This window comes from Gracilinanus agilis, chromosome 5 (genome assembly GCF_016433145.1).
Source record: "Gracilinanus agilis isolate LMUSP501 chromosome 5, AgileGrace, whole genome shotgun sequence".
NCBI classification, from domain to species: Eukaryota; Metazoa; Chordata; class Mammalia; order Didelphimorphia; family Didelphidae; genus Gracilinanus; species Gracilinanus agilis.
The window spans coordinates 153,001,645-153,016,743 of record NC_058134.1 but is presented as its reverse complement, the minus strand read 5'-3'; the positions used below and the strand labels follow the sequence as shown (position 1 = coordinate 153,016,743).

Below are 15,099 nucleotides of genomic sequence, written 5' to 3'. Positions count from 1 at the left end.
ATTCAACATGTACATTTTAATGTTCAATTCTTCTCTTTTTAGTGGTAGTAACAGGTTTATTTCAAAGATTTCAACAGACTGAAAATATATTAGGTAATATTGAGAATTTTAGGGGTTATTTTACTCCTTTGTCAGTTTAGAATAAGCCAGCTACAGTTGTTCTAGGGAAAGGCCCACCGTACTTATATAAGGTATATTATATAAGAAAATTTAATTGCTGACATGTGTCATTAGTCAATAGTGTGATGTTTATATTAAAGCTTAACTAGATAAGATAATTGAGGTGGAATAGATAGCAGAAATTTTATAATAAATTCTAGGAATCTAGATATATGAAATAAATTTCCTCTAGTGATTCTGAGATTTTGACTTTTTTTGCCTTTTTGTCTTTTGCTAGTCTTCTTTCCCTAATGCGAGAAGGGAGGAATGATACTGTTCTAATTCCTAAAGGAAATTTCTTATATCTTTTAGTTCTTGTTTCCAGCCCTTTCATTTCAGGCACTCATAATTTCTGGACATAAGCACTTGAAATTCCTACTTTAGGAAGCTTAACTTAATTCTTACAACTGCCTTATAGGCAGGAAATTCTTGTTTTTGAACTAATAATGAAGTGAAAACTATTTAAAGAGAAGATAAAAAAATTTGAGTTCCCTGTTATGTTTATTATTTTCACTTCTGTGGCCAAAAACTACAGAAATAATCCTTGGTTCTGCCTCATCATATGCATTTTATGTTTCTTTATCAAAATAGTTTAAAAAGAAGTGGATTTGAAGACTCCACAGATTCTACTGTCCTCATGCAGCCTAGGCTTCATTTACTCCATTATGAGATGAGGCAGAAGACACAGCTTCTTCCTGCCCTATATGTAGCTGAAAAAGATTTTCTGGACAGAGCGTGTTCAACAGAGCTTTTCTAGAAAATGGTTTGAGAACATTTTGAACTCATCACCTAAATTTGAAAGCCAGTGATCTAGGATAAAGTGTTCTACCCTCTTTTCCTTTTTTTAAAAAACTTTTCTGAGAAGCAAAAAAAAAAAAATTGTGTCCTCAATCCATAGGAAATTCAAGTCCTGATTTCAAAGTGTTAATAGATCCTCTAAGTAAATAACAGTTCCCTAGTTAGCTGTATGATCTTTAAATTACTGATTACAACTTGGCCACAATACATTTTTAAAACAAATTACATTTTATAAAGAAAAAACAGAGAAACTAGTTTTTGACCTTCCTACTCTTTAGTTGCAATTATGTGTGTATGACAGGTGGTGAGGGAGAGTATCAAAGAATCAGACAGATCAATAGTGTCTAAAGTAATTATGGGGTTTTGCTTTTTAAATTATAGTACATTTTAACTTGGATTGAGGTGGCATAGGGCCTTAAAAAAATAATCACATCTGGAGGCAGAAACAAAGTGAGAGACTGGCTATAAGGGAAGAGAGGGAGTTGAAGTGTACCCAAGAGAAGCCATGGAGGGAGGAGGCAGACTCTTCAGAAAGACTTCCCTCAGATCTGATATAGAGTTTTCCTAGACTCTGTATAACACCCCTTAATCTATGTTTGTACTATTTCTATAGTATAACAGCTTTCTGAGACCATCAAAAGTTAGCGTTTTTCTTTAGCTGGTTTCCCACATTAATGTCATTGGCAGAGAAAGCAAACAGGGAACATATATAGTTTTTCAGTTTCCATAAAATAGGCAGGAAGGAAGGGTAGAATCAGTTTATTTTAAGTGTTCCTGATGGGTGTCAGGCAAGGCCTATATGCTTTAGAGTTTTTTTGCACTCATCTTCTACCTCTGCAGACTAGTTATGCTCCAAGATAGCTTGCAGCATGTATGGAAGATCTCTGGTCAGGTAATAGGTCTTTTAGAATCAATTCCCTAACCTCACTAGCTTCTTTCCTATGGAAATTAGCCCCTTGGTTTCCAACTTGGGTAATGGGAATTAAATTTAATCATAGAACATCTATAGGACAGAATGTAAATCCTACAATCAGGATGAGTCCTCTAATTCAAACATTAGTTCTTGAAGGGTAATAAGGTAAAAAGTTATAATCTTCCTTTTACAACTGGTCACTTAGTTCCTATCCCATTCAAATATTGATTCTTAAGGTAATGATGTTAAAGGTTTTAAATCTCCTTTTAAACTTGGTCACTTAATTATTACCCATTTCCCTTTCCCCTTCATGGCAAGGTTATAAAATAGTGTCTGGGTAGACAGAGTGCTATAATGGAAAGATCAGAACCCTAGGAGTGAAGAGAATTTCGAATAAAAATCCTACTTCAGACACTTGATGTGTGACCCTGGACAAGTCACTTGACCTCTCTAAGCCTCAGTTTACTTAGTAGTAAAGGAGAGAGACTCAGGATTGTTGTAAGGAAATAAACACTTTGCAAAACTTAACATCACTTGATATTATTATTTGATATTGTTATTGTTGTTAAATTACAATAATTTTATTGCTGTATTTACAAAGATCTCAAGGTTCCCCTGGCATCTCCTTACATAATTTTTCCCTTAGAGAAGGAAGTAAGAAGCAACACCAGTCTGCCATCCGAACTTATCAGCACTGACTCCCAACAAGGAATTCCCAGAGGTGGGCAACAAGAACCCTAAGTAACACCTTTTGTGAAGTTTGCTTAAACCCTTGTTAAATTTCATAAACATAGATAAAATTTGTTGATGACCTAGCTTTCATAGCTTTCACTGTGTTAAGAATGACCCAGAATTACTCACCTGTAATGATAGGGTATTGTTTGGGAATATGAAAATTCTTGATATTTAAATACCTACCATGTACATGTAGGTATGCTGGTGCTGTGGGTCATGCAAAGAATTCTGTCTTCTTTTAATGATTCTGGTGGTGGGGAGAGATAGACATGAAGGAATGCAATAATGAGTAAGTATGACATGTATAGTGTAGAAAAATAAGGAATTTAAAGGACAAAGGGAGAGATCATTTGCATCTGGGATAATCAGGGAAGATAACAGATAAAGTAGGCTTTGAAGATAAAACTTAGCAGAAAGGTGGTATTAGGAGCACATTCTAGGCATTGCAAACAAAGGTAGAAAGGAACAAGAGTGGGTTCAGTTTACCAGTTTCACAGAATTCCAGATTTGGAAAGGGACTACTACTTTCTGTGGAAATCACTTGGAACAGGTTATTTCACAAATTTCTTCCAATTCTAAGTCTTCATCTAGTCCAAACAGAGGTCCCTCACAATATCCCCAACAAGTGGTCATCTGGTTTCTTGAAGATCTCCTGTGATAGGGATTTCACTACCTTTCTAAAGCTGCCTATTATGCTTTTGGACAGCTCTAATTGTTAGGAAGTTTTTCCTTGAATTGAGCTGAGATCTGCCATTTTGCAGCTTGTGCCTGTTGTTTCTTCTTCCCTCAAGGACAAGCAGAACAATTTAATACTTCTACCTGGTGTCCTTTTAAATACTTGGAGATAACTATCAATCCCCAAAAGTCTTTTGTCTGGCCTGATTATCCCAAGCTCTCTCAACTGGTACTTGTATGGCTTGGTTTCTCGTACCTGCATTATCTTAGTTGTTTTTTTTCTGGGCTTAGACTACCCTTCCTAAAATATGGAGTCCAGAATTGAATGTGGTCTTGACTAGGCCTAATGGTCTTTTTCATTCAGGCCAAGGTAACATTAGCATTTTTTGGCTGCCAAGTCATATTGTTGACTCATAGAGGTTACTAAAATCCCCAAATCTTTTTCCAGTGAACTGTTGCTCCCTGGTTTCCCCCCATCCTAAACTTGTGTAGTTATGTTTTTTAACTTAAATATAGGTTAAAATTTGAGAGGCAACATGGAATAATGGAAAGAGCACTGGACTCGGAATCAACAGAGATGAATTTGAATCATTGCCTTCAGTACTGCCACTGTCATGATGGGCAAGTTACTTAACATCTTTGTAAAATAAAGATAATACTTGTATTACCTACCTCACAGGGTTGTTGTGAGGACAAGTGCATAAGCACTGAGCAAACTCTTAAATATGTAACTCAATACTTTGCGAATCCCAAGTGATCTTAATAATAATTTATACTTTTGGAACAATAAAATGGACAATAATAGATTTGGAAAGCATTCTAACAAAAACCCATTCTATAATAAAGAATCACAGAGCCTATCACTTATAGAAATATTAACACATCTTTGTCAAAAAGAGAGAATTTATTGCTGTTGTGAGAATGCATAATAAACAGGTTAATTTACAGAAATACTTTTAGAACAAACATCACTAAAAATTAATAAAAGTTAACCACAGGTACAATGTTTTTGTCTTTGTCAAATGTAACTTGAGAGGTTTACCTCTCCAAATGGAGTGTCTGAAATAGCTAGGATCTAAGAGTACAATCTAAAGGCCCATATTAACTGAACTGAACTTAGTAATACTTCAAGAAAGAGGTGTCAACTGAGCCATGCAGATTTATTTATATTCATGGAGGGACTTTTGATAGCAATTAATCACATTGCCCCAGAAATTATATAAGGGTTATCCCTTGGGGGTTTAGACTTGTTGATCAATGAAGACTTAGGAAACCGTACCAATCATTTAAGTTTTCAAAAATTTAGCACTTATCAAATAACCAGACACAACCTCGTGGTGAGCTTTTATATTAGAAGTTTGTTTTATATAAACTTGTAATTGATAAATCCCTACATTAGAAATACAAATTTTTAAAAATAGCCTTGAAAATTCAACAAATAAAGCTGAGCTAGAACATTATCATGATAAAACTGTTGCTCATAATTGCTCAGAAAATCTTGTTCCATTAAAAATATAATAGCAGCATATTTCATAGGTCACCATACCAAATACCCAGGCTCCCACCAGAGAAGAATGAATAGCTTTCAAAAAATATTTGGCCAAAGAATTCAAAACACTGTGGGAACAGGATGAGGTTCATAACCTCTTCTTTGCTACTAGAATTGCCCACAAGATGCTTTTTGTAAGCTTTAAAAAAACTCATCTCAGTATTTTTATTCATTTATACAAAATCCACCTATCCACATAACATGAAATATAAAAGAATAGCAGAATTTCCTAGAACTTTTCTTGTCTCAATTTCATTTTTAAAAAAAGTGAGATGAAGTGTGTACTAGAGGCAGTAATTGAAGAAAGAGAAGATTTTGGTTTGAATCCCAATCTTTCCCTAATACTCATGTGACCTTGTGTAAGTCCCTTACCCTGGATGATCTCAACGTCCCTTCTAACTCTAAATCTATGGTCCTATGATATTATGAGGCTCATCTGAGTATCCTAGCTATCAGAAATAGTATCAATTAGTTAAGAGTCAAGGAAACAGTTTAGTTCGACTGGAATACATTGAAGAAAGAGTATAAAATGGCTCTGAAAAGATAGAATATGATCAGATCATTAAGAACCTAAATGCCAGGGAAAGCAGTCATAATTTTACATGGACAGCAGAGAACCACTGATAAGCTTATAAAACGGTATCTATGAATAGGTTTCATGAAATCCAAGAACTTGAGGGAAAAATTACATCTCTATTTTCCATAATCTCTAGACAAAATTAATCCTTTGATTCATTCTACTGCTTTTCTTAAAAAAATTTTCTGAGAATGAGTTCATGGAACAAAAAAGGTTAAAAGTCCTTGCTCTAGAAGTAAAGAATGGCAATGACATTAAAAATTCACTAGTCTCTAAGCATAGTGTTAATTTGTATCAGTAGGCATATTTTAACAGACACAAAATGTTCTTCTGTAATGCCTTTAGAGATCTTGGTCAAATAATACCTAGTCCAGTTTGTAGATTTAGGTTAGTGTCACTTTGCATTTACCTTAATATTTGTCTGGATTAAAGGAATAGCATGAAGTTGATTTTTATAGTAGAACAATTTTGTCCTCATAGGTTATTAAAATATACTTCGGACTGTAAATGATTTTTATGTGGTGAGGGATGGGCAAGGAAGTTGTAGGAGACAGTAATTCATGCTTAGAATAGAGGTTTTTTTGTTTTTTTTTTCTTATTTATATTTTATGGTTATTACTTGACCTGTGTCTAGTAGTATATCTGTCCTACCCTCTAAGTTACTGCTTCTTACCATACTTATGTCTGAACTAAGCTGTGAGTAAGAGTCAGATGGGCTTTTCTGTCAATAAAGATTGTGAGTTTTTTTAAACTACTTTGTGGAATCTGTTTTTACTGCTGAGACCTTTTCTTCTGGTCTCTTGGCTATATTTTTAAAATAACTGAATAAGTACAATATTGTTGTAAAACAATTTAACCATTAAATTTTTTTCATTTGTTGATAGTTGATGATGTTGAAAATGGTTTGAAGTTTTTCCCTGAAACCTAGGTCCTGTGCTATGTGACCATGGCACAGGACTAAGTTCTCTAGGCAACTCTGTATAGCAATTATGGAAGAGTTGTCAATTTTCTTTGGTACACAGAATTTCTACACTTTGGAGTGAGTACTTTACTTCAATGAAATCACAGAAATATACTCAAAAATCACATACTCAAAAGCCATAAAGAGTATTATTCATAAGAAAATATTAAATTGACTTTTTTGTATTTAATATTTTCTTTACTCAAATTGATTCCTCTGAAGAATAAATTATAATACACTTTGCTTTGGTAATGTGATAGTTATAAGTTGGGGTACTTGTATTGATTGAATATTAGTGTTAAATGGTTTTATATGACCACAGATATTTTGACATTATAGAAAACACAGGGTATAATTTGCAACTGCCATCTCACCTAAACTACTTTTTTCCCCCATTTCTGAACCCAGTTTATTGTCCATCTTTAGTGTATGTAAAAGATGAGGGTGAAGGGAGAATAAGGTAGCACAGTGGATAGAAAGAACACCAGAACTAGAGTCATGAGGATCTAGATTCAAATCTGAGCTCAGGTACTTCCTAACTATGTAACCCCTGGGCAAATCACTTAACCCAAATTGCTTAGCCCTTGCCACTCTTCTTGTCTTATAATTGATTCTAAAACAGAAGGTAAGGGTTTAAAAAAAAGATGTAGGTTTTGTCATTGTGAAGTTTTTCTCCATTAGATTAGTAATATTTAAGATAGTTGTTATGGATTTGACTAGGGTAGCTTTACAGTAACTATCAATAAAGAATCCTTTTGGACTTGCCATCGATATGGAATATTTCTTGCATAATGATAATAATGACTACCTTTTATATAGACTTGCAAAGTTATATAACATGCTTGTATATATAGAGATATAAATTATCATATGCATAACCATATTCATTATCCTATTTAATGCTTTTCTTGAAGTTAATCATTGGGGTGGGGGGGAGTTTAACTGTGTAGTCAAGTACCATGTTATTTTTGTATGATTTTGGAATAAAAGAGGGGAGATACCTTGTTGAAAAATAAATTCTTATTTTAGGCAAAATGCTTTTTTAAGATCCGTAAGGAATAACCACAGTAGGATCTTATATTCCTGACTTCACATCACTTTTGTCAATTTGAAAACTTTCTTACATTTTTAATTTTGGTTTACTATATAATATGGGCACATAGACTGTGCTCATAAAGATTTCACAGAAATAAAAATGGATTTATAATTGCTTAGGTTATGGAGAGATATTATGGTATAAGTGAGTAGTGGTGAACTATGGAGAATTGGGCTCAGATTTCACTTATACTTACTAGTCACGTGACCACAAGCAAATCATTTAATCTTTCTAGGCCTCCTTATCCTATTCTGTAAAATGTAAACAGTAGTTATAGTAATACTTGCCTCACAAGGTTGTTGTGAAGTTTTATCATTATAATCATCACAACAAACTTTTTTTTTTCTCAGTACATATTTGTTTATTGCACAACCAATTTCACAGATAAATCACAAGAGGTCTATTTTACAAATAACAGCTTCAAAAATGTGGAACCTTGCATGTACTGTCAAGCTTTGTGGATGTGCTGATTAGTTTTTTTTTTCTTGTTTAATTTTTTTTTTAACATTTATTAATAATCATTTTTAACATGGTTACCTGATTCATGCTCCTACTTTCCCCTTCACCCCCTGCACTCCCCACACCCATGGCCAATGCACTGGTTTTGTCATGTGTCCTTGATCAAGACCAATTTCCAAATTGTTGGTAGTTGCATTGGTGTGGTAATTTCGAGTCCACATCCCCAATCATGTCCACCCCGACCCATACGTTCAAGCAGTTGCTTTTCTTATGTGTTTCCTCTCCTGCAGTCCTTCCTCTGAATGTGGGTAGTTTTCTTTACCATAAATCCCTCAACAAACTTTTATTAAGTGCCTACTTTGTACATGGCACTGCCTAAATTTTGGTGATACACTGACTTAAAAAAGAAAAACACAAAAACAATGTATTTCCTTTCCAGGCTATATACAGAGTAAATACAGCCTAACTTCAGCTTTGAATATTGTTTTAGGGACATGGAGATCAGGAGAAGTCTCATGTAGAAAGCAGTATTTAATCTGAGTTTTACAGGAAACCAGGAATTTTAAGAGGTGGGAATGAAGAGGTACAGCAAGGCCATTTTGTCTGGATAGTAGAGTACAGGAAGGAAGGGTTGAAACCAGTTTGTGAAGGGCTTTAAATGCTAAGCAGAACAATTGTATTTTATAATAAATTTTAATTATGATCATTATAATTTAAATAGGTATTTGTATATGATATAAAATTAAAATGTATATTGTTGAGCTCTTGGGAGGAGAGTGGTTCTCTCAAGAAATAGGGATATGTATTATATTAGGTAGGCTTATAAGTAAAGATGAATTGTTTTGGACAGGTTGAGGTGGAGATGTTTATGGCAGAGTCTTAGAGACCTGGAAGCCAGGAGAGTAGGTCTGAGAGTTATATGTATAGAGATCATGATAAATTCATAAGAACTGATGAGATTACTAAGAGAGTATATCAGTGGTTCCCAAACTTTTTTTGGCCTACCGCCCCCTTTCCAGAAAAAATATTACTTAGCCCCCTGGAAATTAATTTTTAAAAAATTTTTATTGCAATTATCACTGCCTCCCTGGATCACTGCAGCACCCACCAGGGGGCGGTAATGCCCACTTTGGGAATCACTGGAGTATATGATTAGAAAAGTGAACTTGCGACAGAGCCTTGGTGTAAACTAAGGGAGACTGGGAAAGAATAATCAGGAGCTGAACCAAGACAAAGTGATATTGTGAAATCTTATAGAAAGAGAAAGTATGCAAGGGGAAAGAACTAGTTAGCATTTTCAAATAATGGAAAAAATCAAGAAAAATAGATTGAGAAAAAGGTAACTGGATTTTGCAGTTAAAAAACCAACTTACTGAGAAATAAAGTGGCTTGTTGGAAGGTTACACAAATTGGCAAAGCTAGGCATAGGTCCTCTGTTTCCAAACCTAGTGTTTTGTCCAATATGCTACGTTTGAGAGTCAGTGACTTTCCTTTTGCCCGTGTCAAAATTTCAGAATCAAATTTTTTTAAACAAATCTCCAGCTGGAGTAGATATAATCCTATGTAAATGTACTTTAAACTTTTTATACTTAGTGTTTACTTTTTTACTTTTTCCTTAACCATCTAAATGCTCAAAGACAACTGATTATGAAATGATTGTTATATGCTTAACTGTATATTCTCTAAGAAAAAGTATTGTATGTGTATATTTTCCCTGCTACTGCAGCTTTTTGATGCTTATAGCTCTTAGCATCTTCTTATTCTCTTATTTGAATGTGCTATACTTTTTAATCTTCAAGTCTTTGCACTTCTTCAATTTCCTGATCTTCCAACATAGTTTTTGCTTTTTTCTCCTTTCTCCATTTTCTCACTGAAGTCACAAAACATCAAAATGTATGACAACTTAGTTTGACATTTCTTGTCAAGTTCTTAATAAGCTTCTCTTTCCTACTTCACCATGGTAGTATGTTAGCTGCAGTTCTCTTCTGTTGTCTTATTGGCTTATAATAATGAACCTAGCAAAGTGAAATGACGACATAGTTTCCATTACTGCTTTTGGGCTTCTTTTGAAATAATTTGGGTGTTTAATATAATCTGGATTATTCTTTCATTTATCTGCAATTTTACAATTTCTTTTTTCTGTTTGTAGTGAGAATATCTGTAATGGTCCATTCATTTATCGTTGAATAAAAAAAGATTGTGCATTAAAAGCAGCAATGGTTAAATAAGGTGAACTCTTGGCATAATAAAGGGTCTTTTTGGAGGGAGGAGATTCTTTATTGCCAACCCTGTAAGACAAAGCCCATATCTTTGAGCCTAACATGTAGTTGTCATGCAACATAAACACATGCAGGGAAACAAGCTTTGGGCTTTGAAATCAAGAAATTTGTAGTCTTTATGATTAAATGCATAAGCTAGCTTGTCAAGTTTTTTTCACCTGTAAAATGAATGGGTTGAACCAAGCCCCTTTTCATTTCTAAAAGTTTCAAATTCCATGACTTTTTGATTCAAAGCTGCATTTGGACATTGTAAGAATCAATTTATAGGTAATTCTTTTACTTTAAAATTGACTTTGGTTTTCCAATAGAATATTTACATAGGAGATTGGGTTCTTATAAATGACTTTTAACCCTGAATGACTTTGTATACCATTAACCACAAGCACCATATAGTCATCCATAAATATCACTGAGAGTGTGTTTATATATTTGTGTTACGCTGCAGAATGCTTTTGAAATTGTATATCAATTGATTGGGGCAACATAGAAGCCAGTCACACTTCAAATTCAATATTTTAGTGAACTGTGCAGAGTTATCCAATTCGTGTTTCTTGCCTAATTTCTTGAACAAATGAGATTAAGGAGTGCCCTTAAGGTAATTAAATTCGGAAAGTCACCTAAATTCTATGAGAATTTTAATAGGCATTTGAAAAGACATTTAAAACGATATGATTGCTGAGGGTGGCAGGTCAGGAGTCCAATGATGTTTGATTTTCTTTTCTATTTATTTTCTATTTTTCTATTTTGTTGTTTTTCAGCATAAATTTCCCTTTAACAACTTTGTGTCATTCTTTTGCCTTGGAAAATCTTCTTTTTATGATGTCACGTAGGTAGCTTCACTTTTTACTCTACTTTGCAAGGCATAACTGTTTAAAATATGAAATGAGCAAACACCTTTTTTTTTTGTAGTTAACATTTTCATCCTTTAAGCTCTTTTACTATTTCATAGTGTCAAAGCCTTAGAGGTTTGAAGTGATTGACACCAAATTCCAAGATGACGAGAGTGCTGGGTAGCAGATATCCTTCCATCCTGGGAATAATTCTTCACTTTGCTCTTAATGAATTGTTTCTTTAAACCACTACTTGTAAAACCTTTTACTAGCCATAATTAAATATAAATAATAAGACCACATTAAGTAACTCATCTCTTTTTAATAAATCAGATATGCTGAAATTTGCCTACAGTCTTTCAAATAGCCATCTTGAGAAGTTCTCTATTTCAAAGTAATGCAGCATTTTAGAGAGGCCTTTATAACTAGTTTATTAGCCACACAATAAAGTCTGCTTTCTTAGTTTATAAATTCCCTTTAGGATGCTACTTTTTTCTTTTTACTCTTTCCTCTCCTTTAGATTAGCTGCCCTCTTCTTCTGTTGCTGCCATTTATAACTCGGATCAGGAAAATCCAGAGAAAGATTGTGTGGTGGTGGGTAAGGGAGGGGGCTATTTGGAAGAAGACATTAAGGTATAGACTGGTAAATGTTACAGTAACATCGATATAAATTGGTTGATTTTTAGCAATTGAGACTCCTGAAAATGTTTACCTGTCTGGAGTGTGAGTACTGTTGTGAATACTGAGGATGTTTAAGATAAGGGAGGCAACATTCATCTTAAAAAAGTTTTCTATAGAAAAACAACTTTAAGACATATTTTGAAAGAGAGGAAAAGATAAGGGCTATCATGCATGGCAGCTATTTTTAAAAAGTATGTACAAAACAGTCCCCTCTCTTGTATCTCTATGGTATCCTTTGGAGAGGAAACCAATGTATTATAGGAAAGGAATTGGCTGAGAGTGGAATCAAAGAATCTAGGTAATAATGGTGGTAATCCTTGGCCATTAAATGCGTTAAAGGAGTATATTAAAGGAGCTAAACCAAGTTGCTAACTTTTGTAGTGCATGATCTATTAAAAACCCAGTTCTAATACCAGCAACAACCAAGTCCAGTCACCTTCCATGAAGCTGAGAGCTATTAACATCCAACAGGTCAACACATATGGGCTTATCATAACATTAGCTACTGTTTCCTACTCATTTCCCCACCTCTGTTATAAGCCCTTATCACTTTGCTTTGAGTGCACCAAAATGCATGATTTTGAGTTCTGATTTGGGGATGAAGTGCATCTGGTTTGTAATCTTGAAGATATTTCCATATCTCCCTGTGTATAGAACCTATATATAGTATGAGAGCTATGTAAACTTTGGTTCAAATATTGTCTTTGGCATTATTAGCTAACTTTTCATATCAAATGAGATGAGAGAGGTATCCTATTAAATTTGGGGGCCAGATGGAATTAGAAGAGTCTTTTAAAATCTGTTAAATAGTAGGCATTATTGTTTTTTCACATCAACTGATTTATAGAAGGTTTTTTTTTGGAGTTATTCATCAATGTAAACCACTTATAGAAGTAGAACTGCATTTTAATATGAATGTTGGGCCTTTATCAGCTGACTTAAAGTAGATGAGAATATAAAGGAAATTCTGTTTGATACAACTTTTGTCCTCTTCTCTCTTTCTCTTTCTCTCTTTCTCCCTCTCTCCCCCATTCCCTGTATCCCTTTCCTTTCTCTGTCTCTTAATACTTCTTCCCTGTTTCTTGCCCATCTCCCTCTATCACTCTCACTCCTTCTACCTCCTTCACTTCTGATTGTTCTATCTCTATCATTTTTCTTCCTTTGTTCTCATTTTTTCTCTCTTCCTCTTCCTCTTTCTGCTTTCTTTTCTCTCTCTCCCCAGACCAGAATCCGTAGAAGCTAGCCCTGTGGTAGTTGAGAAATCCAACAGTTATCCACATCAGTTATATACCAGCAGCTCGCATCATTCACACAGTTATATTGGTTTGCCCTATGCGGTAAGTGTCATGCACTTAAAAATAATCCTTTGACATTTTGATTTTTAAATCTGCTAGTTCTGGGAAGACGTTTGAAGTGTGCCTAGTTTGCATTTTAAAATATTAGCTACTTTTGACTTGATTTTGTAGCAGTAGATGAGTTTATAATCTTGAGGCTAATTGAGACCACGGATTACTTTAGAGATTTTATTTCAGCAAGAAAAATGGGGGGAGGGACCTGAATATGCATAGATTTATGAAAACCTAATCTTAAAAACAGCTTGACATCTAGTAAGAAAATATAAGTATGTGGCAATATTCATGACTTCATTATTGCTACAAATGCTATTACTGACTCCATAGTATTTTTGCTCTTTGTAAAGCTAATGGTAGAGATTTGTGACAAGTGGGATGTTTTATATTTTTAATTTTGGTGTGGCCTGAAGATAATGTAGTAAAAGTGGAATAATCTGGAGATTCTATTTTTAAAAATCATTGTTGGAAGACAAGAATATCTGGCATAAGTCATTATTTTAAGTATAATTTGATTTTATAGAAATATTCAAAATTAAAGTGATGGGATTGTATTTTGAAATAAAGTACATTATAACTTAGTGCATTTCAGTGCTCCAGTAAATAATATTGTGCTGTTTGTGTTTATCCAGGACCACAATTATGGTGCTCGTCCTCCTCCAACACCTCCAGCTTCTCCTCCTCCATCAGTTCTTATTAGTAAAAATGAAGTAGGCATATTTACTACTCCTAATTTTGATGAGACCTCTAGTGCTACCACCATCAGCACATCAGAGGATGGAAGCTATGGTACTGATGTAACCAGGTGCATTTGTGGTTTTACACATGATGATGGCTACATGATCTGTTGTGACAAATGCAGGTAAAATATTTCCCACCATTACTTTGTTTCACATAATTTCTTCTAACCTTGAATCTTGAGTACATGGTAGCACAGATAACTATTATTACTTTAAAAGAATCACTAAATTATATTTGATTTTTTTTAAAGTGGGAAGCCTGCCACTATTAAAATGTTGCCTATTTTGCTTCTTAGCAGAAGGCCTTATGAAAAAGCTATAATAATTAGCTCTTCTAGCCCCTATCCTTAATTGGATAACAGGTGACTACTTCCAGACTTTGTCCATGTGGCAAAAGAGTCTTTATAACCAGTTCAACAACAATAGTGATAATATTTTTCACAGCAGTAGGGCCAGCGTGTGAATAGCACATATGTATATACTTAAAAAATTTGCTTGTACTGTATAGTCAGTTCTTATTATCCACTTTGGGGGAATTATACTTTTTTAAATTGATGTTTGTTTGACCTGACTCTCTCACCTCCTTTTGACTTGCACCTGCAGCACTCTGGAGTCTCCTTGAACCAGAACCACAGTCTCCCCTCCCCCAACCCTGGTTCAGCCACCAAGAAAGGCCTCCTCCCCTAGAGAAGGTGTGATTGGGACAGAAAGTGGGCTTTTTTTTTGTTTTTGTTTTTCTTGGTGGGTGGGGAGGATGGAGAAAGGGGATAGGAGCTCAGTCTGAGTCCATCCCTTGCATGGGCTGGGGAACAAAAAAAGAGTTGAGTAGAGAGGTAGGTTGGGAAAGATAGATAGTTTTGTAGAACTTCCTAAGTCTGGTCTTCATAGTGTGGCCTTTGTATTTGAATTGAAATGATGTTAATTCCCTGACCTTCAGGATTATACTTATTCAAATGTGAGTATTAAAATAAACAAGTTAAGTAGAATTTTTTGTGGTATTATTTGTGCTCTTGATCCTTTTCATTGCCAAACATGACACAAATCAAGAGTTAATTTTATATTAAAAATCCAGTCCAATTCTCTTATTTTAGTGTTAAAACTTTTGCAAAGAAAGTAAAAATTCAAAATTTAATATTTTCCTTTTATTAAAAGGTATAACAGCTCTAAGCAAAATTTTATGAAATTTAAAAAACGAATTTTGTTTCTTAAGCCTCCTAACTTTATGACAAATTTTAAAATGTTTAGAGAATCATCTTCTTGAGTATTTTTTACTCACTTTGTCATTTTAAACCAACTAT

General features: G+C 34.2%; 1 protein-coding gene across 1 annotated transcript in view; it reads left to right on the top strand.

Annotated features, from left to right (window-relative positions):
• KMT2E (lysine methyltransferase 2E (inactive)) overlaps nucleotides 1-15,099 on the top strand; it is an 85,813-nt gene that overhangs the window by 32,248 nt on the left and 38,466 nt on the right. Inside the window, exons 3-4 of the mRNA XM_044678358.1 lie at nucleotides 12,935-13,049; nucleotides 13,694-13,923. Coding sequence (XP_044534293.1) covers nucleotides 12,935-13,049; nucleotides 13,694-13,923 — 345 coding nt within the window. The remainder of the gene's footprint in view (nucleotides 1-12,934; nucleotides 13,050-13,693; nucleotides 13,924-15,099) is intronic.